At 49.8% G+C, this 16,807-nt stretch overlaps 1 protein-coding gene across 1 annotated transcript in view; it reads left to right on the plus strand.

Annotated features, from left to right (window-relative positions):
- Positions 1-16,807, plus strand: part of LOC142017174 (sodium channel protein type 2 subunit alpha-like) — a 128,050-nt gene that overhangs the window by 29,949 nt on the left and 81,294 nt on the right. Inside the window, exons 9-11 of the mRNA XM_075001877.1 lie at positions 1-35; positions 2,997-3,203; positions 12,039-12,338. The exon at positions 1-35 is cut by the window's left edge and continues 107 nt beyond it. Coding sequence (XP_074857978.1) covers positions 1-35; positions 2,997-3,203; positions 12,039-12,338 — 542 coding nt within the window. The remainder of the gene's footprint in view (positions 36-2,996; positions 3,204-12,038; positions 12,339-16,807) is intronic.

Below are 16,807 nucleotides of genomic sequence, written 5' to 3' on the forward strand. Positions count from 1 at the left end.
TGACTCAGGACTTCTGGGAAAACCTGTATCAGTTGGTAAGAACCTAACATGAATCAAATGCTAAGTATTATTTGATATGGTAAAATTGCATGAATAGACATACTCAATTGTGACAAATCTGTTTAAACCACTACTTATCAGAGCATGCAGTGCATCACCAAGTCTATGTCTACACTAGAGAGTTTTTATTGACAGAATTTACAGCTGGGAGATATCTTCCGACAAAACCTCTGTCATCAGATTGTGGCCGGACACCAGAGCGGATTGAAAAAGCGATCCACTCTGTTGACAGAGAGTGGCCAGACATCCCAGACAGACAGATGCCAGACAGCCGAGACAACCTGGGCCAGTCCCACAATTTGTTGACAGAACGGCTCCCTGAACCTCGTCAGATAGTGTTGCATGGCCAGCAATCCATTCCGGGAGCCCTGGCCAGTTGTGCCCTAAAAGTCCCCGCCCCCCACCAAATGCCCATTTCCTGCCCATGTTGAAGCTTGCCTACCTCCATGAGTGACAGCACAGCTTCTACAGTCAGGCTTCAACACTTGCTGAGAGAGACACGGTGCTTTCTGGATAGCCGTGGTGCCATAGCAGCCCCTGAGCTTGCAATGGCTCCACACAGAGGTGCTTCAGCATCTGCTGCACCTCATCATGGCCATCATCTTCTTTCTCAGGGAGGGTGAGTCTGACACCACCTTTGAGAAGCACACCTTTGCTGTCGCACAGGCCCACCTGCGCTTGTTACCCTGGGTACTTAGGCGGGTCTGGAGGCACAGCACCAATTCCAACTGGTGGGACCAGCTGGTCATAGAGCAGTGGGATGACCAGCAGTGGCTTCAGAACTTCCGCATGCAGAAGGACACTTTCCTGGGGCTCTGTGCCTGGCTAGCCTCTGCCCTCTGGAGACAGAACAGCCAGCTTTGGCCCACCATCCCTGTGGAGAAATGAGTCGCAATTGCCCTGTGGAAACTTACCACCCCCAACAGCTTCTGCTCCATTGGGGACAATATGGGGAAGTCCACCATTGGTGCCATTCTTATGGAGGTAAGGCAGTCTTTGGGCTGCAAACCCTGAACAGAGGGAGAGGGAATGTTTCACTCCAGGAGGACCCTTGAGAGGTGGGGTTGGGAGTGTGAAGCGGGGAAGCCCCATCCCCAGGGGACCGTGCTGTCCTGCCCTCACACAGCCCTGCTGCTGGGGGGTGGCCTCACAGGGGTCTGAAGAGTTTGGGGGGGAGAGGGGACAGGAGGGGACTGGGGAGTCCCTGGGGTCCCTCCCCCAGTCCTTGATGTGTGTGTTTGGTCCCCTCCCTTCACAGGTTGTGAGGGCCATAAACATGCTCCTGCTGCAGAGGGTCATCCATCTAGCAGACATGGATGGGGTTGTGGCCTACCCCCTCATGCCCTGGCTTATGAAGCCCTACACTGGGCAGATGGACCCAAGCCAGGAACTCCTAAATGCATGACTTAACTGGGCATGGATGCAGGCTGAGTGCACCTTCAGCCACCTGAAGGGACGCTTCAAGAGCCTCCTCCCCCATCTGGATGTCGGAGGAGCACAACGTTCCCTAGTTTGTGGCCATGTGTTCTGCCCTGAACAACATTGTGGAAGGGAGGCCTTCTTCCAGGGTCGGGGGCAGACACAAACCATGGCTACAAGCAGCCAGGCACAGCTCTGATTTGCCAATACCACAGGGATGGGCTGCAGATCCATGAGGCCCTAAGGAGAGAGCTTTTCCCACAGCACCCAATGGCCCTCCACAGGGCTCTTCCAGCAGTGGCCTTGGGCCTGTAGCCATACCCCATCACCAACGTGACCCGTCCCTTCACCCACTCACCCCTCCCCAGCCGCTCCCCAATAAAAAAGGATGTAAGACTGGTGATCAAACAACTTCTTTACTTGAAGATAAATGTGTGGAAAATAAACCTTGTAATAAAAAACTATTTACAAATCACTAATCCAGTGAACTATGTACAATGGGGGGAGGGGGAGGGATGGGGGACATGAGAACTTGAATGGGGGGCTTGGGATGGGGCATGGTGGGCATCAAGCCACGGAGAAGGTGGGGAGCTGCAACCCCACAGGGGAGTTTAACCTCAAGTGGCATCGGCCTCAGGATCCCCTACTACTACAGCTTCAGGGTCCCTGTTGGGGCTGGGGTCAGGCCAGGAACACAGGGAGTTACAGAGGTGGTAGGGCTGTGGTGGGGTCTGGGTTGATAGGGGGAGCAGGGAGGTTCTGGGCCAAAGTGGGGGGCCGGTATGGTGTGGGGGCAGACATAGTCCTCATCCATTGCCAAAAATTGAGGAAGCCTTTGAGGATGGCTGGCAGGTGCAGGGCAGTGGGGGCAGGAGTGGGGGTCAAGGTCAAGGGGAGTGGCAGTGGCAGCCATGGCGGCCAGGTCAATAGGTCCTGCCAGACACTGGTGGCAGCATCAAAGCGGGACATCAGTTGGTCCCAAGCCCACGACCACCACTCCTGGTCTCACGACTGCCACTCCTGGTCATTCCACAACCGCCATTTAAGGTTGGTCAGCATCCAAAGGGTGGCAATATGGGCTCTCAGAATGTCGTCATTGGCGCGGCAACATCTCCTCCACCCGTGAGCTCACTCTCTTGTTGGCCGGCGGGGCTGGCATTCATACAACACAGCCTCTAGGGCCCTGCTCCCCATCATGAGCTCCAACCAACACCCCCCAGGCCATGGGATGAGAATGTCCCAGGAGTATGGGCATGTGTGGCCTGCACAGCGGGCCCTGCCACACGGGGACTCTGCGTTGACTCTGGGACAGGACTGACCCCTCTGGCTGTTCCCATAAGGGCCCAGAGGGCTCTTGTGGCACCTGTGCCTCTACCATGCTGCTGGCTGGTGTGGCTGTGAGCACGTTGGAGGGAGCCAGTTTTGTCTACAAAACTCTCTAGTGTACACATAGCCTAACATATTGTCAGACTAGCAGTGGCACTACACATTTATATGCATATGTTTTCCACCCCCAGACGCTACGAGCTGCTGGAAAAACATACATGATATTTTTTGTTCTGGTGATTTTTTTGGGATCTTTCTATTTGGTGAATTTGATCCTGGCTGTTGTTGCTATGGCCTATGAAGAACAGAATCAAGCAACCCTGGAAGAAGCCGAGCAGAAGGAGGCAGAATTTCAGCAGATGCTTGAACAGCTGAAAAAGCAACAGGAAGAAGCTCAGGTATTTTTTTGTGACGAAAATGTACTTTGTTTCTGCACAGTTTTTAGGGATAATTCTTAGGCCTAAAATTATAAATTATTCACAAATTATTATCAATCTTATGCATTGTAATTCTCCGTTATAGCCAAGTTTCTGTAACATTGTAATCTTTTACCTATAGAATCATATGGTGAACTTAATAACAAGGGTTTCCTGCACCATCAACTATAAATTGTTCTAGGATTCTGGCCTCGATCTCACAAAATACTTAAGCGCATACATAGCTGTAACCATCACAAAGTCAATTAGGGACTTAGAGGAGTGTATAAATTGTTTAAGTTATAGAGGAGTAATGAAGGGAATTTCTTCTTGGATAATCTTTCATAACAATCTTGTTTGCTGGGAAAAGCAGACTTATTGTAAATAATGTTAACAGAAAATACACTTTTTAATATATATCTGTTGTGCAAGGGTTTATTATCCAAACACAAATTGGCTACGTCTACACTAGGACACTACATCGAAGTAGTCTATTTCGAAGTAAGAACATCAAAATAGGCTACTTCGATGATTATCATTTACACGTCCTCCAAGGCTGGCAATGTCGACGTTCAACGTCGAAGGAGCGCCGGGGAACATCGAAAAGAGCCACCCCGGAAGGAAACGCGGAGTGTCCACACACACAAGCCCCCTCTTTCGAAATAAGGGGCCAGGAAAGCCCGCAGACCAGGTCACTGAGCACACTAGCCCTTCTGGGGCAGCTGCAAGCCGCTCCCTTAAAGGGCCCCTCCCAGACAAACTCAGCCTGCACCGCGTGAGCAACCCTGCGTTGGTGACACAAGCCTCGCAGACCTCGAGCCCACAGACATGGATGTCCAGTAGCAGCTGGAAGCCCTACAAGCCACCTCCCACGGAGCAGGCACCCTTTTAGCTGCTGCCTGGGCAGCTGCCCAGCAGCTTCTGGAATGGGAGCCCTCCCCAGGAGCACCAGGAGACGCCCCCAACCATCGGGCCCTCCTCACTTCCCCCACCGGGTGCCCCGCCGATTCTGGAGCTACCCGTCCAGCACCGAGTGGTGGGAGCACCTGGTTATGGGGGAATGGAATGATGACCAGTGGCTGCAGAACTTCCGCATGAGCTGACAGACCTTCATGGAGCTCTGCCAGTGGCTCACCCACACACTCAGGCACCACGACACCCGGATGCGGCGCGTTCTCACTGTCGAAAAGTGGGTCGCAATAGCTGTCTGGAAGCTGGCCACTCCAGACAGCTACCGCTCCGTGGGACAGCAGTTTGGAGTGGGAAAGGCCACAGTCGGGGCTGTCCTCATGGAGGTAAGGAGGCCTGGGGCTGAACCCCCTGGGGAGGGGGGCCTGGTGAGGGGGTCTGAGGAGGGGGGCCTGGGTGAGGGGGGTCACACTGTGCAAACCCTCACAGGCACCCATGTTCCCTCCCCACAGGTGGTGCGTGCACTCAATGCCCTGCTGCTGAAGAGGGTCGTCCGAGTTGGGGACCTGGACGCAGCCGTCGAGGGATTCACCACCATGGGATTCCCCAACTGCTTTGGAGCCCTTGATGGGACCCACATCCCCATCCGTGTCCCAGACCACAGTGGTGGCCACTACATCAACAGGAAGGGCTACCACTCTGTGGTCCTGCAGGCCATGGTCAACAGCCATGGCTGCTTCCAGGACATCTACGTGGGCTGGCCCGGCTCGACCCACGACACCCGCATTTTCCAGAATTCGGGACTGTGCCACCGATTGCAGGCGGGGACCTACATCCCCCAGAGGGACATCCCTCTGGGGGATACCACCACCGAACCCCCCTGCCTTGTGGGGGATGCGGCATACCCTCTCCAGCCCTGGCTTATGCAGCCCTATACAGGCCACCTCACTATAGCCAGGAGTGCAACAATGCCCGACTCAACCATGCCTGACAAGTGGTCGAGCGATCCTTCGGGCGCCTGAAAGGCTGCTGGCGTTGCCTCCTGGCACACCTAGACCTGGGCCTCCCAAACATCCCCCAGGTTGTGGGGACCTGCTGCACACTCCACAACCTGGTGGAAAGCAAGGAGGAGGCCTTCGTGCAGGGCTGGGCACAGGAGGCCACAACAGCCTACCCTCAGCCAGCCATCTCCCCGAGCCGCCAGGCCCACCAGGACGGGGTCCAGGTCCGGGAGGCCCTAAGGGAGTACTTTGACCAGGGGGCCCAGCAAGCAACCCCCCAGCCATCCCTGCACCTCACCCTAGCACCCACACCCCACCCTCACCAAAAGCACACAGGACACAGGTTTTTGGAAAAATAAAACTATCATTATTTACAGGAACAAAGATGTTGCCTCTTTTTGGCATATAATATTAGCAAATGAAACAGATTCAATGAAAATAATAACTATATACAAGTGGGGACATCTCTAGTAAACTATGTATGAGGGGTCAACTATAAATAACGATATATATGGTGGGGACAACCATGTACAGGGGGGAGACGTGGGCAGGCCACACATCGGCCCATCATTCTGCGGCAGGGGTGGAAGGGCGTGAGCCCCACCACATTCGGCTGGCTGGTCCCCCTCTCAGTCAGGATCCCCGGCAAGGCTGGCTGGGGGCCGGGAGGATGGGGAGGTATGGCCGAGGTGGGTCCTTGGCCCCGGGTGGCTCCTGCTCTGAGGAGCTGGTGGGTGGGGCAGCAGGCGGGACATCAGGCGGGACATCAGGCAGGGCAGCAGGCGGGACATCAGTACGCGGGACATCAGCAGGCGGGGCAGCAGGCGGGATTTCAGGCAGGGCAGCAGGTGGGGCAGCAGGCGGGACATCAGCAGGCGGGGCGGCGGGGAGGGCAGCATGGAGGACATCGGTGTGGGGCAGATGGGCCACCAGCTCCTCAAAGGTGTCGGCTACCTGGTTGAAGGTAGCCATAAACTCCCGCCAGGCCTCCCGGTGCCAGGCGGCCTCCCACTCCTCAAATTGGAGCCTCCGCTCCATGAGGTCCGCCTGGCGCCAGAGGGCCGCAGCCACCTCTGGGTCATATGTGGTGCGGCCGTGGCCCTGGCAGGCGTGGGCCCATCCTGGGGCAGGCGGTGACCCTGGGTGTTGGTGTTCTGGTGGTCTCGGAGGGCTGTCTGGGACCATGGGTTGTGCGGCTGCAGAAATAGGGGGAAAGGGGGAAGGGAGGCCATGAGTACCCAGCCTTGACCCGTGGCCCACCCTCCCATGCTCCCAAGGGCCTGTGTCCCACCCCCATCCATCCCCCATTGGTGTATGCAGTGATCCTGTGGGTGGCCCCTTCCAGTGGTCTGCCCCTCTCCCCTCCCACCAGGGATGGGGCACAGCACTGTCCATGGGTGGAGGTGCTGCTGGGCACTGGTGGCTGTGGCACCGTCCCTGTGCCATGGTGGGCCCGGGCCATGGCAGGCTAGGGTGTTGTGGGGATGTGTGGGGCCCCCAGTCAAGTGGTGCTCCCGCCCCATGCTCAGGGGGTCTGTGCCCTGTGGGGTATGCACCTGATGGTGCACTGCCAGGATCAGGAGATGCCCATCTAGCAGACACCTGGCTGGAGCTGCGGGATGGGATGTCCAGCACGAGCTCCCCCTCCTCGCTGGACCACTCGGTGGCTGGGGTGGAGGGTCCCGACTCTAGCCCTGGGGGGGCAGGGCTGGCCTCCGGACCTGACCCTGGCTCCGAGGCCAGCTGGGGCTCCTTGGCTGTGGTGTCAAGGGTGTCTGGGGGGGAGGAGGTGCCCCGGGGGTCCAGGATAGCCCTGAGCTCCCAGTAATAGGGGCAAGCGGTGTGGGCAGCCCCAGACCGGCTGGCCAAGTCCCGGGCCTGGGTGTAACCCTGCCGCAATTCCTTGACCTTACTCCTGACATGGTCAGGAGTGTGGGCAGGGTGACCCCGGGCAGCCAGGCCCTCAGCCAGCTGGGCAAACGCCTCCACGTTCCGCCGCTTGCTCCCCATGATGTGCAGCACCTCCTGCTCACCCCAGAGCCCCAGCAGGTCATGGAGCTCAGGGTCAGTCCAGGAGGGGCCCCGCTTCCTACCCTGCTGGCTGGAGGCCTGGGATCCCTGGGATGGCCTGGAGGGGGAGCTCTGGGGGTGCTCGTGAGGCTGGCTGGCTGCCAGGGTGTCCCTCTGGGCTGTGCAAGGACACCTCGTGGCACAGCTGCTGCGTGCACACTGTCAGCTTCCTGCTACGGGGTTTCCGGGTCCGTGCGGCTTTAAGAACCGCTGGGTGCAGAGATCATAGAGCCCTGCAGGGGCTGGCCAGCACGTCTCAACCCCTCAGCTGAGTGCTGCCATGGCGGAACCCATGGTTCAAAGTAGTGGGACGCGGATCATCTACATACACCCTACTTCGACGCTGAACGTCGAAGTAGGGCGCTATTCCCATCTTCTGATGGGAATAGTGATTTTGACGTCTCGCCGCCTAACGTCGATTTCAACGTCGAAATAGCACACAGCGCGTGTAGACGCAATGCATGCTATTTTGACGTTGTGCTGGCTCCTTCGAAGTAGCTGGCTAGTGTAGACGCAGCCATTGTCTGACAAAGTGTTGGATGTGAGAACCCAATTCTGTGAGCCAGCATCTAATTACTGGGCTTGCATTTCCAATGCCTTGCACCTAGTCTAATCATTTACCTCAGTTCAATGTGGGTATAAATTCTAACAAATAAGAATGCTCATCATTTACACTCATATTATGTTACACATACTTAGACCAGGTATAAATGACCCAATAAGGTACAAGGCAATGGACAATCATGCCCCTATCTTTAACATAAAAAGAAAGATTTCTGTACTACACACACAAACTATCAGATTTACCTGGTGTTGCTCTGGTTCTTAACTCGATTAAGGATATTCAGGTTTTTTTAAAAATTGGAAATGTACTTTTTTTTATTTAAATTATTGTATTTTCAAAAATACAGTTATTTTTATTAATTTTATTTTGCATTTCTTAAAAAAGGGGTTGTTAAAATTTTTCCATTTAATTTTTAAGTAAATTTTTAAATCGTCATTCCATCAAGTATTTTTTTCTTCATCCCTGTAAACCAGTGTTAACCAACCCTTATCACCTACACTTCATCACTTGTTATAATTTCACAGCATACCCAATGTATATAAGTCAATCTCCTCTCTCTCCCAGACAGCTAGGCACCTCCAGCCCCTCCTGCTCTATCTCAATGCCCTCCCCATCTCCCTGAGCCAGGCACCCCAGCTCCCGTGTTCTAACTCAATGCCCTGCCCCCTCCCCCAGAACCAAAAACCTCCAGCCCATCCTCTAACCCAATCCCCTCCTCCAGAACTAGGCACCCCTAGCTTCCTGTTATAACCCAATCCTTCATGCCTCTCCCAGACCCAGCCTTCCAGCCCTCCTTCCCGCTACTCTAACTCAATACTGGTGTCTCCACCTCAGAGCTGCTGCCACTGCCTCCATGCGCTTCTCTCACCAAGTGGTGGAGCACATGCACAGAACAGCAGATGGTACTCCTGGGCTGTTTCTACACATAAATGGTCTGATTATGCTAATGAGGTGCGTATGTAAATTACCAGTGCCTTATTAGCATAAGGTCATATGATTTGGAGTCCAGAAGACGCTCTTCCGGACTCCAAAATGGTGTGTAGAAGCACAGCCCCTGAGGGGGCCTTCCGGAAGGAAGTCCTCCTTCCAGAGGCCTCTTCTTCCCAAAAATTTTTGGGAAGAAGGTGCCTCCAGAAGGAGGACTTCCTTCTGGAAGACCCTCTCCCTCCCCAGAGGCTGCACTTCTATACGCCGTTTTGGAGTCTGGAAGAGTGTCTTCCGGACTCCAAATCACGTGACCTTATGCTAATGATGAGCTGGGAATTTACATATGCACCTCATTAGAACATTTCAGGCCATTTATTAGCATGCCACTTTCGGAGATTCTGTCTCTTTTCTGTTTGATTTTATGAGACACAATCCCATTCCAGGCATATCCTGTTTTCTTTGCACAACCAAACCCTTACATTGCTTTGAGTTATGATAACAGAAACCTGTATACTAAATTTGGTGGTCCTAGCTCTTATTGTTTAGGAGGAGTACTTGGTCAAACAGACATACTCTCTAAAATACATGCTAGATATGTATGCCATTAAGGGCTGTCACTTCAAATCATTAAGAAAAGAGAATTGTGGATAATAAAAAAATACTAGCAAAGGTACATCCTTTTTCACATTTGATATTGATATCTACTGTGACCAATATCATTCAAAAATTTAGACGCTAGGTGTATTTCTCTAGTACTTTTCATACATTGTATTAAAAATGCAGTTACAAAGTTAAAAAAAACCCAATGATCTATAGGCCATCAGAGGGATAAAACGGGGTTTCAGGTGATATCTGAAAGCACGAAGAAGTTAATTAAATTGAAGGGCATCTGGAGGCTATTTCAGGGAACTGTCACAGTACTTGTACATTTGCGTGATGCAACAGAGAGAGATGCTAGCTGAGCAAGAAAAGAGGGCAACAGAGAGAAACAAAAACTGGATAAAGTATTTGCAAAGTTACTGTGCAAATGGATAGGGAAGCAGTAGCATAATCTGATAATAGGCATGATGTGGCCATGATCTTTTGTGCATATGAGAAAGTTGCAAGGATGTAACCATTACAGGACACATCACAGGGTCCAGTTGAGTTGTGGTTTCTGCAGGGCTGGGGACGGAAAAGGGTAGAAAGTCACCATTCATTCCTTCAGTACCAGGATTAGTTCATCCTCAAACAAAACTTTAAGCAGCCCTTGGCTTGCTGAAAGTTACAAAAACTTGAACGATCTACTACACATAACCTGGAGATCACCAAAGCTAAAGGGATTCTGGTCTCATCCCCCTCTTCTCCTTGACCCACTCTTTATTCTGGGACTGAGAATGAGGACAAAAGCAAGTGTTGTAGAATCTGATATCACTGTTTCACTACCTGAAGACTTCCCTATGTCAGGAGAATAACCAACTGCCTTCATAGTGAAACATTCTGCTTTCTGAACAGCAGAAAAGCAGCCAGATGGAAGACCAAGAATCTGGCTCCATGTTCTAACTGTAGGCAATTCAGCAGGATATTCTTAAACCTTTGCAACAAAATTTTGGCTGTTACATTCTTGGTAGACTATGTGCTTGAGATTCTTTTTAACATTACAGATTCTGCAAACATTAATGAAGTTCTAAATTAGTTAATTTTAACCTATTCTTATGGATCTTGTTATATGTTGTGAGTTTGCAAACTCCACATAGGAAGAAACACAATTAATCCTCACCACAAATAGCCAGAGAGGAGCAGATGAGTTCCTTCAGGGCAGGATGTAAAGCTTTCGTCTCAACACAGAGGAAGAAAGACAAGATACAAGGGATATGATTTATTTAGGCCACAACTTTATTACTTACTCATTGGAAACAACCATATAGCAACAGCTCATATCGCACAGGTCATGTGATTTCTTTCCAGCTGTCTGAGGGATGCTATCAGCCTCCCACACCAAGTCATAATATCTGATCCAAGCCTATTGCTAGGACTTCAATGCTCTCCTCTTGTGCGAAGGTAAACAGCCTGGGAAAGTGGATTTTCTCCTTGCTACACCACGTATTCAGAGCCAGGATCCCATTCCCTAGCTTCTCTGGAGATGCCTTCCTCTAAGTCTATTTTTAATTCCAGTTTACCAGGGAGCCAGCTCCCTATCAAATGAGTACTTACACATAACACATTGCAACAAAAATGCCAGCAAACAGCTTGACTGTCTCCACAGGCTGAAGCCAGTTCTCAGATAACATAACAATTCCCTTCTTCATGTTAGCCATAAATATAGCCACTCCTCTGTAAGGTATATCACATATGCTCTGAATAACCCTGGCACCAAATATAATGTTATTTAGATGGGTAGTTACTTATTCACTTTGGCTATGTCTATACTACCACCCCTCTTTTGAAAGGGGGATCCTAATGAGACACTTCTGGATATGCTAAGGAGGTGCTGCAATTAATATGAAGCACCTCATTAGTATAATGGCAGCCATGGCACTTCGAAAGTGCCACTTTTGATTGTGCGCAGCTCGTCTACACAGGGTCCTTTTCAAAAGGACCCCGCACACATTGAAATCCCCTTATTCCTATAACCTCATTAGCATATCCCAAAGTGTCTCATTAGCATCCCCCTTTCAAAAGGGGGGGAACCTAGTGTAGACACAGCCCTAGACACACCAAAAAAATTAGCCTTTTCTGAAGTCGCACATCTTCTAGCCTTGTCAACTTGTGGGGAATTTGGCAATTTCCCCTGGATGGTGTCCCATGTGGTACTTCAGAACAGGTTACAGTCTTTCCTGAGAAAAGGTCCTGTATCTGCCCTAAATGTCTCTCTGCCATGAGGATTAAGTTACCTTACCTACTCAAATGAACCAAGTCATAAGGGACCAAATACATATCTCCATGCACAAAGAACAACCAGTAGTCCTCATTATGAACAGGTAGAGTGGAGAAGCTGAATTGCTCTGGAATAGGATGTATACTCTTTCTCATAAGATAGAGAAGCACATAGATCTGAAGCACATGGAGAATCCAGTGTTCAAGATTTCTTGTACTATTTTGATTTTAAGATAATGGACTTTGTCTTTGGGAAGCTGTGCTGTTATGCTTCTACTTATTAGTTTTTGTGTTGCCTTATGATCTGCATAATAGGGAACTAAATATTTCTCTAAAGAAGATTTGCCTTGCATTTATTTTTGAGAATGTTGGCTCCATTGAAATGTTGCTCACAAGTTGCAACTGATTATATAGATAAAACAATAATAAAAGCACATAAAATTATTAGCTATTGACAAGCTAAAAATACCGCACTTTGTAAACCAACAGGCAACGGCGGCAGTAGCAGCAGTATCAGTTGCATCAAGAGATTTGAGTGGAGTAGGGGGATTAGGGGAGCTCTTGGAAAGTTCCTCCGAAGCATCAAAGTTGAGCTCAAAGAGTGCTAAAGAAAGGAGAAATAGAAGGAAAAAAAGAAGACAGAAGGAACTGTCTGAAACAGAGGACAAGGAAGATGTTGACAAGTTCCCCAAATCTGAATCAGAAGACAGTATCAGAAGAAAAAGCTTCCGGTTCTCCATGGAAGCAAGTCGACTGACATATGAAAAGAGGTTCACTTCCCCTCACCAGGTACAGTGCTCTTATTAAATAATCTGTGTTCTTCTACTGCCATAATCTTTTTATCATTTAAATCTGAACCGTGTTACATGTGAAGACAATGTATGAAGACAGAGAAGAAAAAGACAGTGTGTCAATTTAGTTTTCTTAACTATTATAGTATTCAGTATTTCAAACAGTTAGCTAGATGTTTCTGTTAAATTACCTAACATGGGCTTACTTACTCAAAACTTTGCTAAAACACGTCTTAAATGTATTTTTATAGAATATCTGGCATACACAGAGTACTTGATTGCATGGATTTGTAAAAAGATTTTGAGTGGATCCCATAAGGAAAACTTACAGAAGTCATTATTGGCTGTCTGCTCCCAAATCCTCTCAAACCCAAAACAATAAAACTTTTATAGCAGATAGCATATCCATGTATTATCTTTATTTTAAGACTACCAGGCCACCCTGACCTTTAGTTGTTTGTGTTACTGAACTCATTTTTAGATGGAAGCAGAAAAATAATTCTGAGTTTCAAAAATAATGAGAATGGGATAGCTTTTATCCGTAAGTAATTTAGACATTTTAAATTCATTCATTCTATATATCCCATTACAGAAAGGCTTGCCTTTATGGCAAGTTATCATATGGCAAGCCAGGATAGCTATATTCTGCTATCTTCACATGTATTAACTCACTCTGTGTACCCTGCCACAGTACACTAAAATTTCCACAGTGCACCCTGATGTTTGAAAAAGTCTGATATCAAAAGATGCTATGGACTAAGCCTACGTCTACACTATAAGATAAATTTGACTTTTAATAAATTTGATTTTTAACCTCATTCTTATGAATTTGAAATTAAATGTGCACAAACCCTCTGGAAATTCAAACCACTGTTTCTTCGTGTTGAATTTCCACATCCCTATTGCCTTATCCAAGTTCGAATGTATGCCCAATGCATTGAGGGTACCTATCCCACAGTGCCACAGCCCTGGTTGCTTGTGGATGTTTGATGTCACTGTCCCAGAATGCAAAGCACTGTCCCAGAATTCAAAGCACCCAGTAATCATGTGAAAACAAATGGGAGATTGCACCATTTTCTCCATCACAGCACTAGCACAAGCATGCATCCCCAAATGCTTCAACTAATTGCACACACTGTTATGGCAACTTCCCAGACGGTGGTGCAATTTTTCTGTTGATTTAAAAAGGGCGATGATGGTTGAGTATGAAGAGGAAAGTTTAGAAGATGGAAATATTTGTACTGAAGCCCAAGAACTCACAAATGCTGGCTGCTCTGAATGCACTGCTGATAGTGGTGCAGCGGTTTTGGACTCGTGAGACCAACACATACTGGTGGAACCACATCACTTTGGAGTCCTGGGATGACCAGCAGTGGGTGCAGAACTTTTGCATGTGCAAGTTCACTTTTATGGAACCTTGTGACGTGCTCGTGCCCATCCTGAAACGCAGCAACGCAAGAATTAGGCCAGATTTAATGGGTCAGAAGTGAGTGGCACTTGAGCTGTGGAAATCTGCAATCCTTGACAGTTACTGGTCAGTGGCATATCAATTCAGAGCAGGCAGATCTATAGTGGGGGCTGTGGTGATACGGGTGAACACCATGACCCTATGAGATGTACAGATGATAGTGGATGGGTTTGCTACCCAGGGGTTTCCTAACTGTGGTGGGGCAATAAATGACATGCACATCCTCATCATGGCCCCAGCCCAGCTGGCCTCCAAGAACATAAACAGAAAGGGGTCTCAATGGTTTTGCAGGCGCTGATAAATCACAAAGGTCACTTCACTGACTTCAACACAGAATGGTCAAGGAAAGTTCATGATGCGTGCATCTTCAGAAATTCTGGGCTGTACAGAAAGCTCATGGATGGGACTTTTTCCCAGGCCAGAAAATCAAGATTGGCGATGTGGAGATGCCTGTTGTAATATTTGGCCACCCTGCTTATCCTCTGCTCTCTTGCCTTACGAAACCCTACACAGGAGCCCTGGACTGCAGCAAGGAAAACATCAATCAAAGACGCAGCAAGTGCAGAATGGCAGTTGAATGTTCCTTTGGCTTTAAAAGAGAGATTCAAATGCTTATTGACCTGTTTGGACCTTTATTAAACTAATGTCCCCATTGTGATTACAGCGTGCATTATTTTGCATAACATTTGTGAACGCAGGTGGGGGAATTTCCTGAACACCTGGAATACCGAGGCTGAAGCCACAAGCCGGGCTTACTTGCAATCGCCTACACAGCCATTCACCAATAGCCATGTGGAGGAAGCAGCCATCAGGGATGCCTTAAAACATAGCTTCATGAATGATCTGCCACACACATAACAGCGACGTAGTTCTCTGTTGTAACAACAACCAACCCCCACGCACCAAACTGATTTGTGCTCCTCACCAAATGTGAACCAATAAATCAGACTGTGTCTTACACAGAAAGAATGCTTTTACTTGGTGGGAGAGGGTTAAGTTGCAGGCAGAAGACTGGATGTGGGAGGGGGATATTTTCCTAAAAAAAGGCCCCTGTGCTTTCAGTCCTCTCTACCCCTCCCTGGCTCCATCAGCCACAAGTCCTTTGCTGACTTTGGCATAGCGGCGGGCAGCTGTGCTATCAGCCCTCTCCATCCCCACCTGGTTCTCTCTGCTGCAAGTCCTCTGCTGACCTTAGTGTAGCAGCGGATATCTGTGCTATCGGCCTCTCCACCCCTGCCCAGTTCCCTCTGCCACAAGCCCTCTGCAGACCTTGGTGTAGTGGTGGGCAGCTGAGCTATCAGCCGTTTCCACACCACCCGGTTACCTCTGCTATGAGTCCTCTGTGGACCTTGGCACAGGGGAAAGCAGCTGTGCTTTCAGCCCTCTCCACCCTCACCCAGTTCCCTCTGCCATGAGCCCTCTGCAGACCTTGGCATAGTGGTGGGCAGCTGTGCTATCTTCCCTCTCCACCCATGCCCAGTTTGCTCTGCCACGAGCCCTCTGTGGCCCTTAGTGTAGCAGCAGGCAGCCGTGCTATTGGCCTTCTCCACACCAGCCTGGTTTCCTGCAATGATTTGTACACCCTACCACTTATGCATGCCAAAAAATCACACCAAGCTCAAAAGAATAAGTTTATTTTTGGGGGAAGAGAGATTTAAGCAGAAGGAAATGAAGCATTGTCAAGGGTGGTGGAATAGCCTTTTGCAGGGGCCCTTAGGGCTTGAGCCCTTGGGGCTATAGTGGCAGGCTGTCCTTCCCTTCCCTCCCATGTTTGTGGACTACGATGATGGGGTGGGTGACCTGTCTTCAGGGGACTCCCAGCATGGAGTGCAGGACCTCTGTTTGGCCGCTCACTGCTATTATGAGCTTTACTATGTCCTTCCTCTGGTCTGCTGCTTGCTCTCTCTGGAACTGAAGCATACTCTGCCACCACTGTGCTGTCTCCCTTTTCCTGTTACTGGTTTCTGCTTCAGACCACTCCATGTACTGCAGGATCAGCTCCTGCTTGGACCTTTTGCGCTTCCTCACCCTGTCTCCCAGGCTGGGCATGGCAGTTGAAAGTGAAGGTCAAAACTGAGACATAATTCACACTAAGCGCTTTCCCACGGAATGAATGGGTCTCTGTCCATACTGTCAGGGACAAGTTTCTTTTTGCAAGGCTGCTTAAGGCTTATTAAGGAAGGGATTCAAAACATGCATTGCACAAGCCATCATCTAACATAATTTATCCAGAACGTTTTGTTGTGGACATGGTAAGCTATTGTCTGTTTTCTGGTGGGAGATGCGGAAGTGCAAAGAAGGGGAAGCCATCCAGTGTCCTGGAGCAGGGGAAAAAGTTTTTTTCAGCTGTTCCTAGAGTGATCTTCTGCAAGGAGCAAGGGACGCAGACACCAGCAGCCACATGGCAAGGAGGACGGGTGGGGAAGGGTTCAATTTCAGCCACATAGATGGCTGGGTGGGGAGGGATCCCTGTAAAGTGAAAAAAAATGAGGCGGGGACAGGGACATGGGACGGGAGAAGGCCTGGACAGTTTACCACCCAGGTGGAGGCGGGAGACGGATCATGCGCCAACCACATGGTGCAGCAATGCACTCCAGGAAAATATAAAAGGCCAGGAAGCACTGCAAAGAAATCCTAAGTATGCTGTAGTAGGTCGCACAATGAATTACTGTGTGTCAAGCTAGTGCGCTGTAGATTCACTCTGGCTGTTTCTGCACAGGCCACTTTCTTTGAAAGTGGCACGGTAATACACGGCCTGAAATATGCTAATGAGGCACGGATGCAAATTCCCTGCGCCTCATTAGCATACAATCACATGATTCGGAGTCCAGAAGACCATTCTTCCAGACTCCAAAATGCCGTTTAGAAGCATGGCCCCCGGGGGGTCTTCTGGAAGGAAGTCCTTCTTCCGGAGGCCCCTTCTTCCCAAAAATTTTCGGGAAGAAGGGGCCTCCGGAAGAAGGACTTCCCTCCAGAAGCTCCCCCAGGGACGCGCTTCT

This window comes from Carettochelys insculpta, chromosome 8 (assembly GCF_033958435.1).
Source record: "Carettochelys insculpta isolate YL-2023 chromosome 8, ASM3395843v1, whole genome shotgun sequence".
Taxonomy (NCBI): domain Eukaryota; kingdom Metazoa; phylum Chordata; order Testudines; family Carettochelyidae; genus Carettochelys; species Carettochelys insculpta.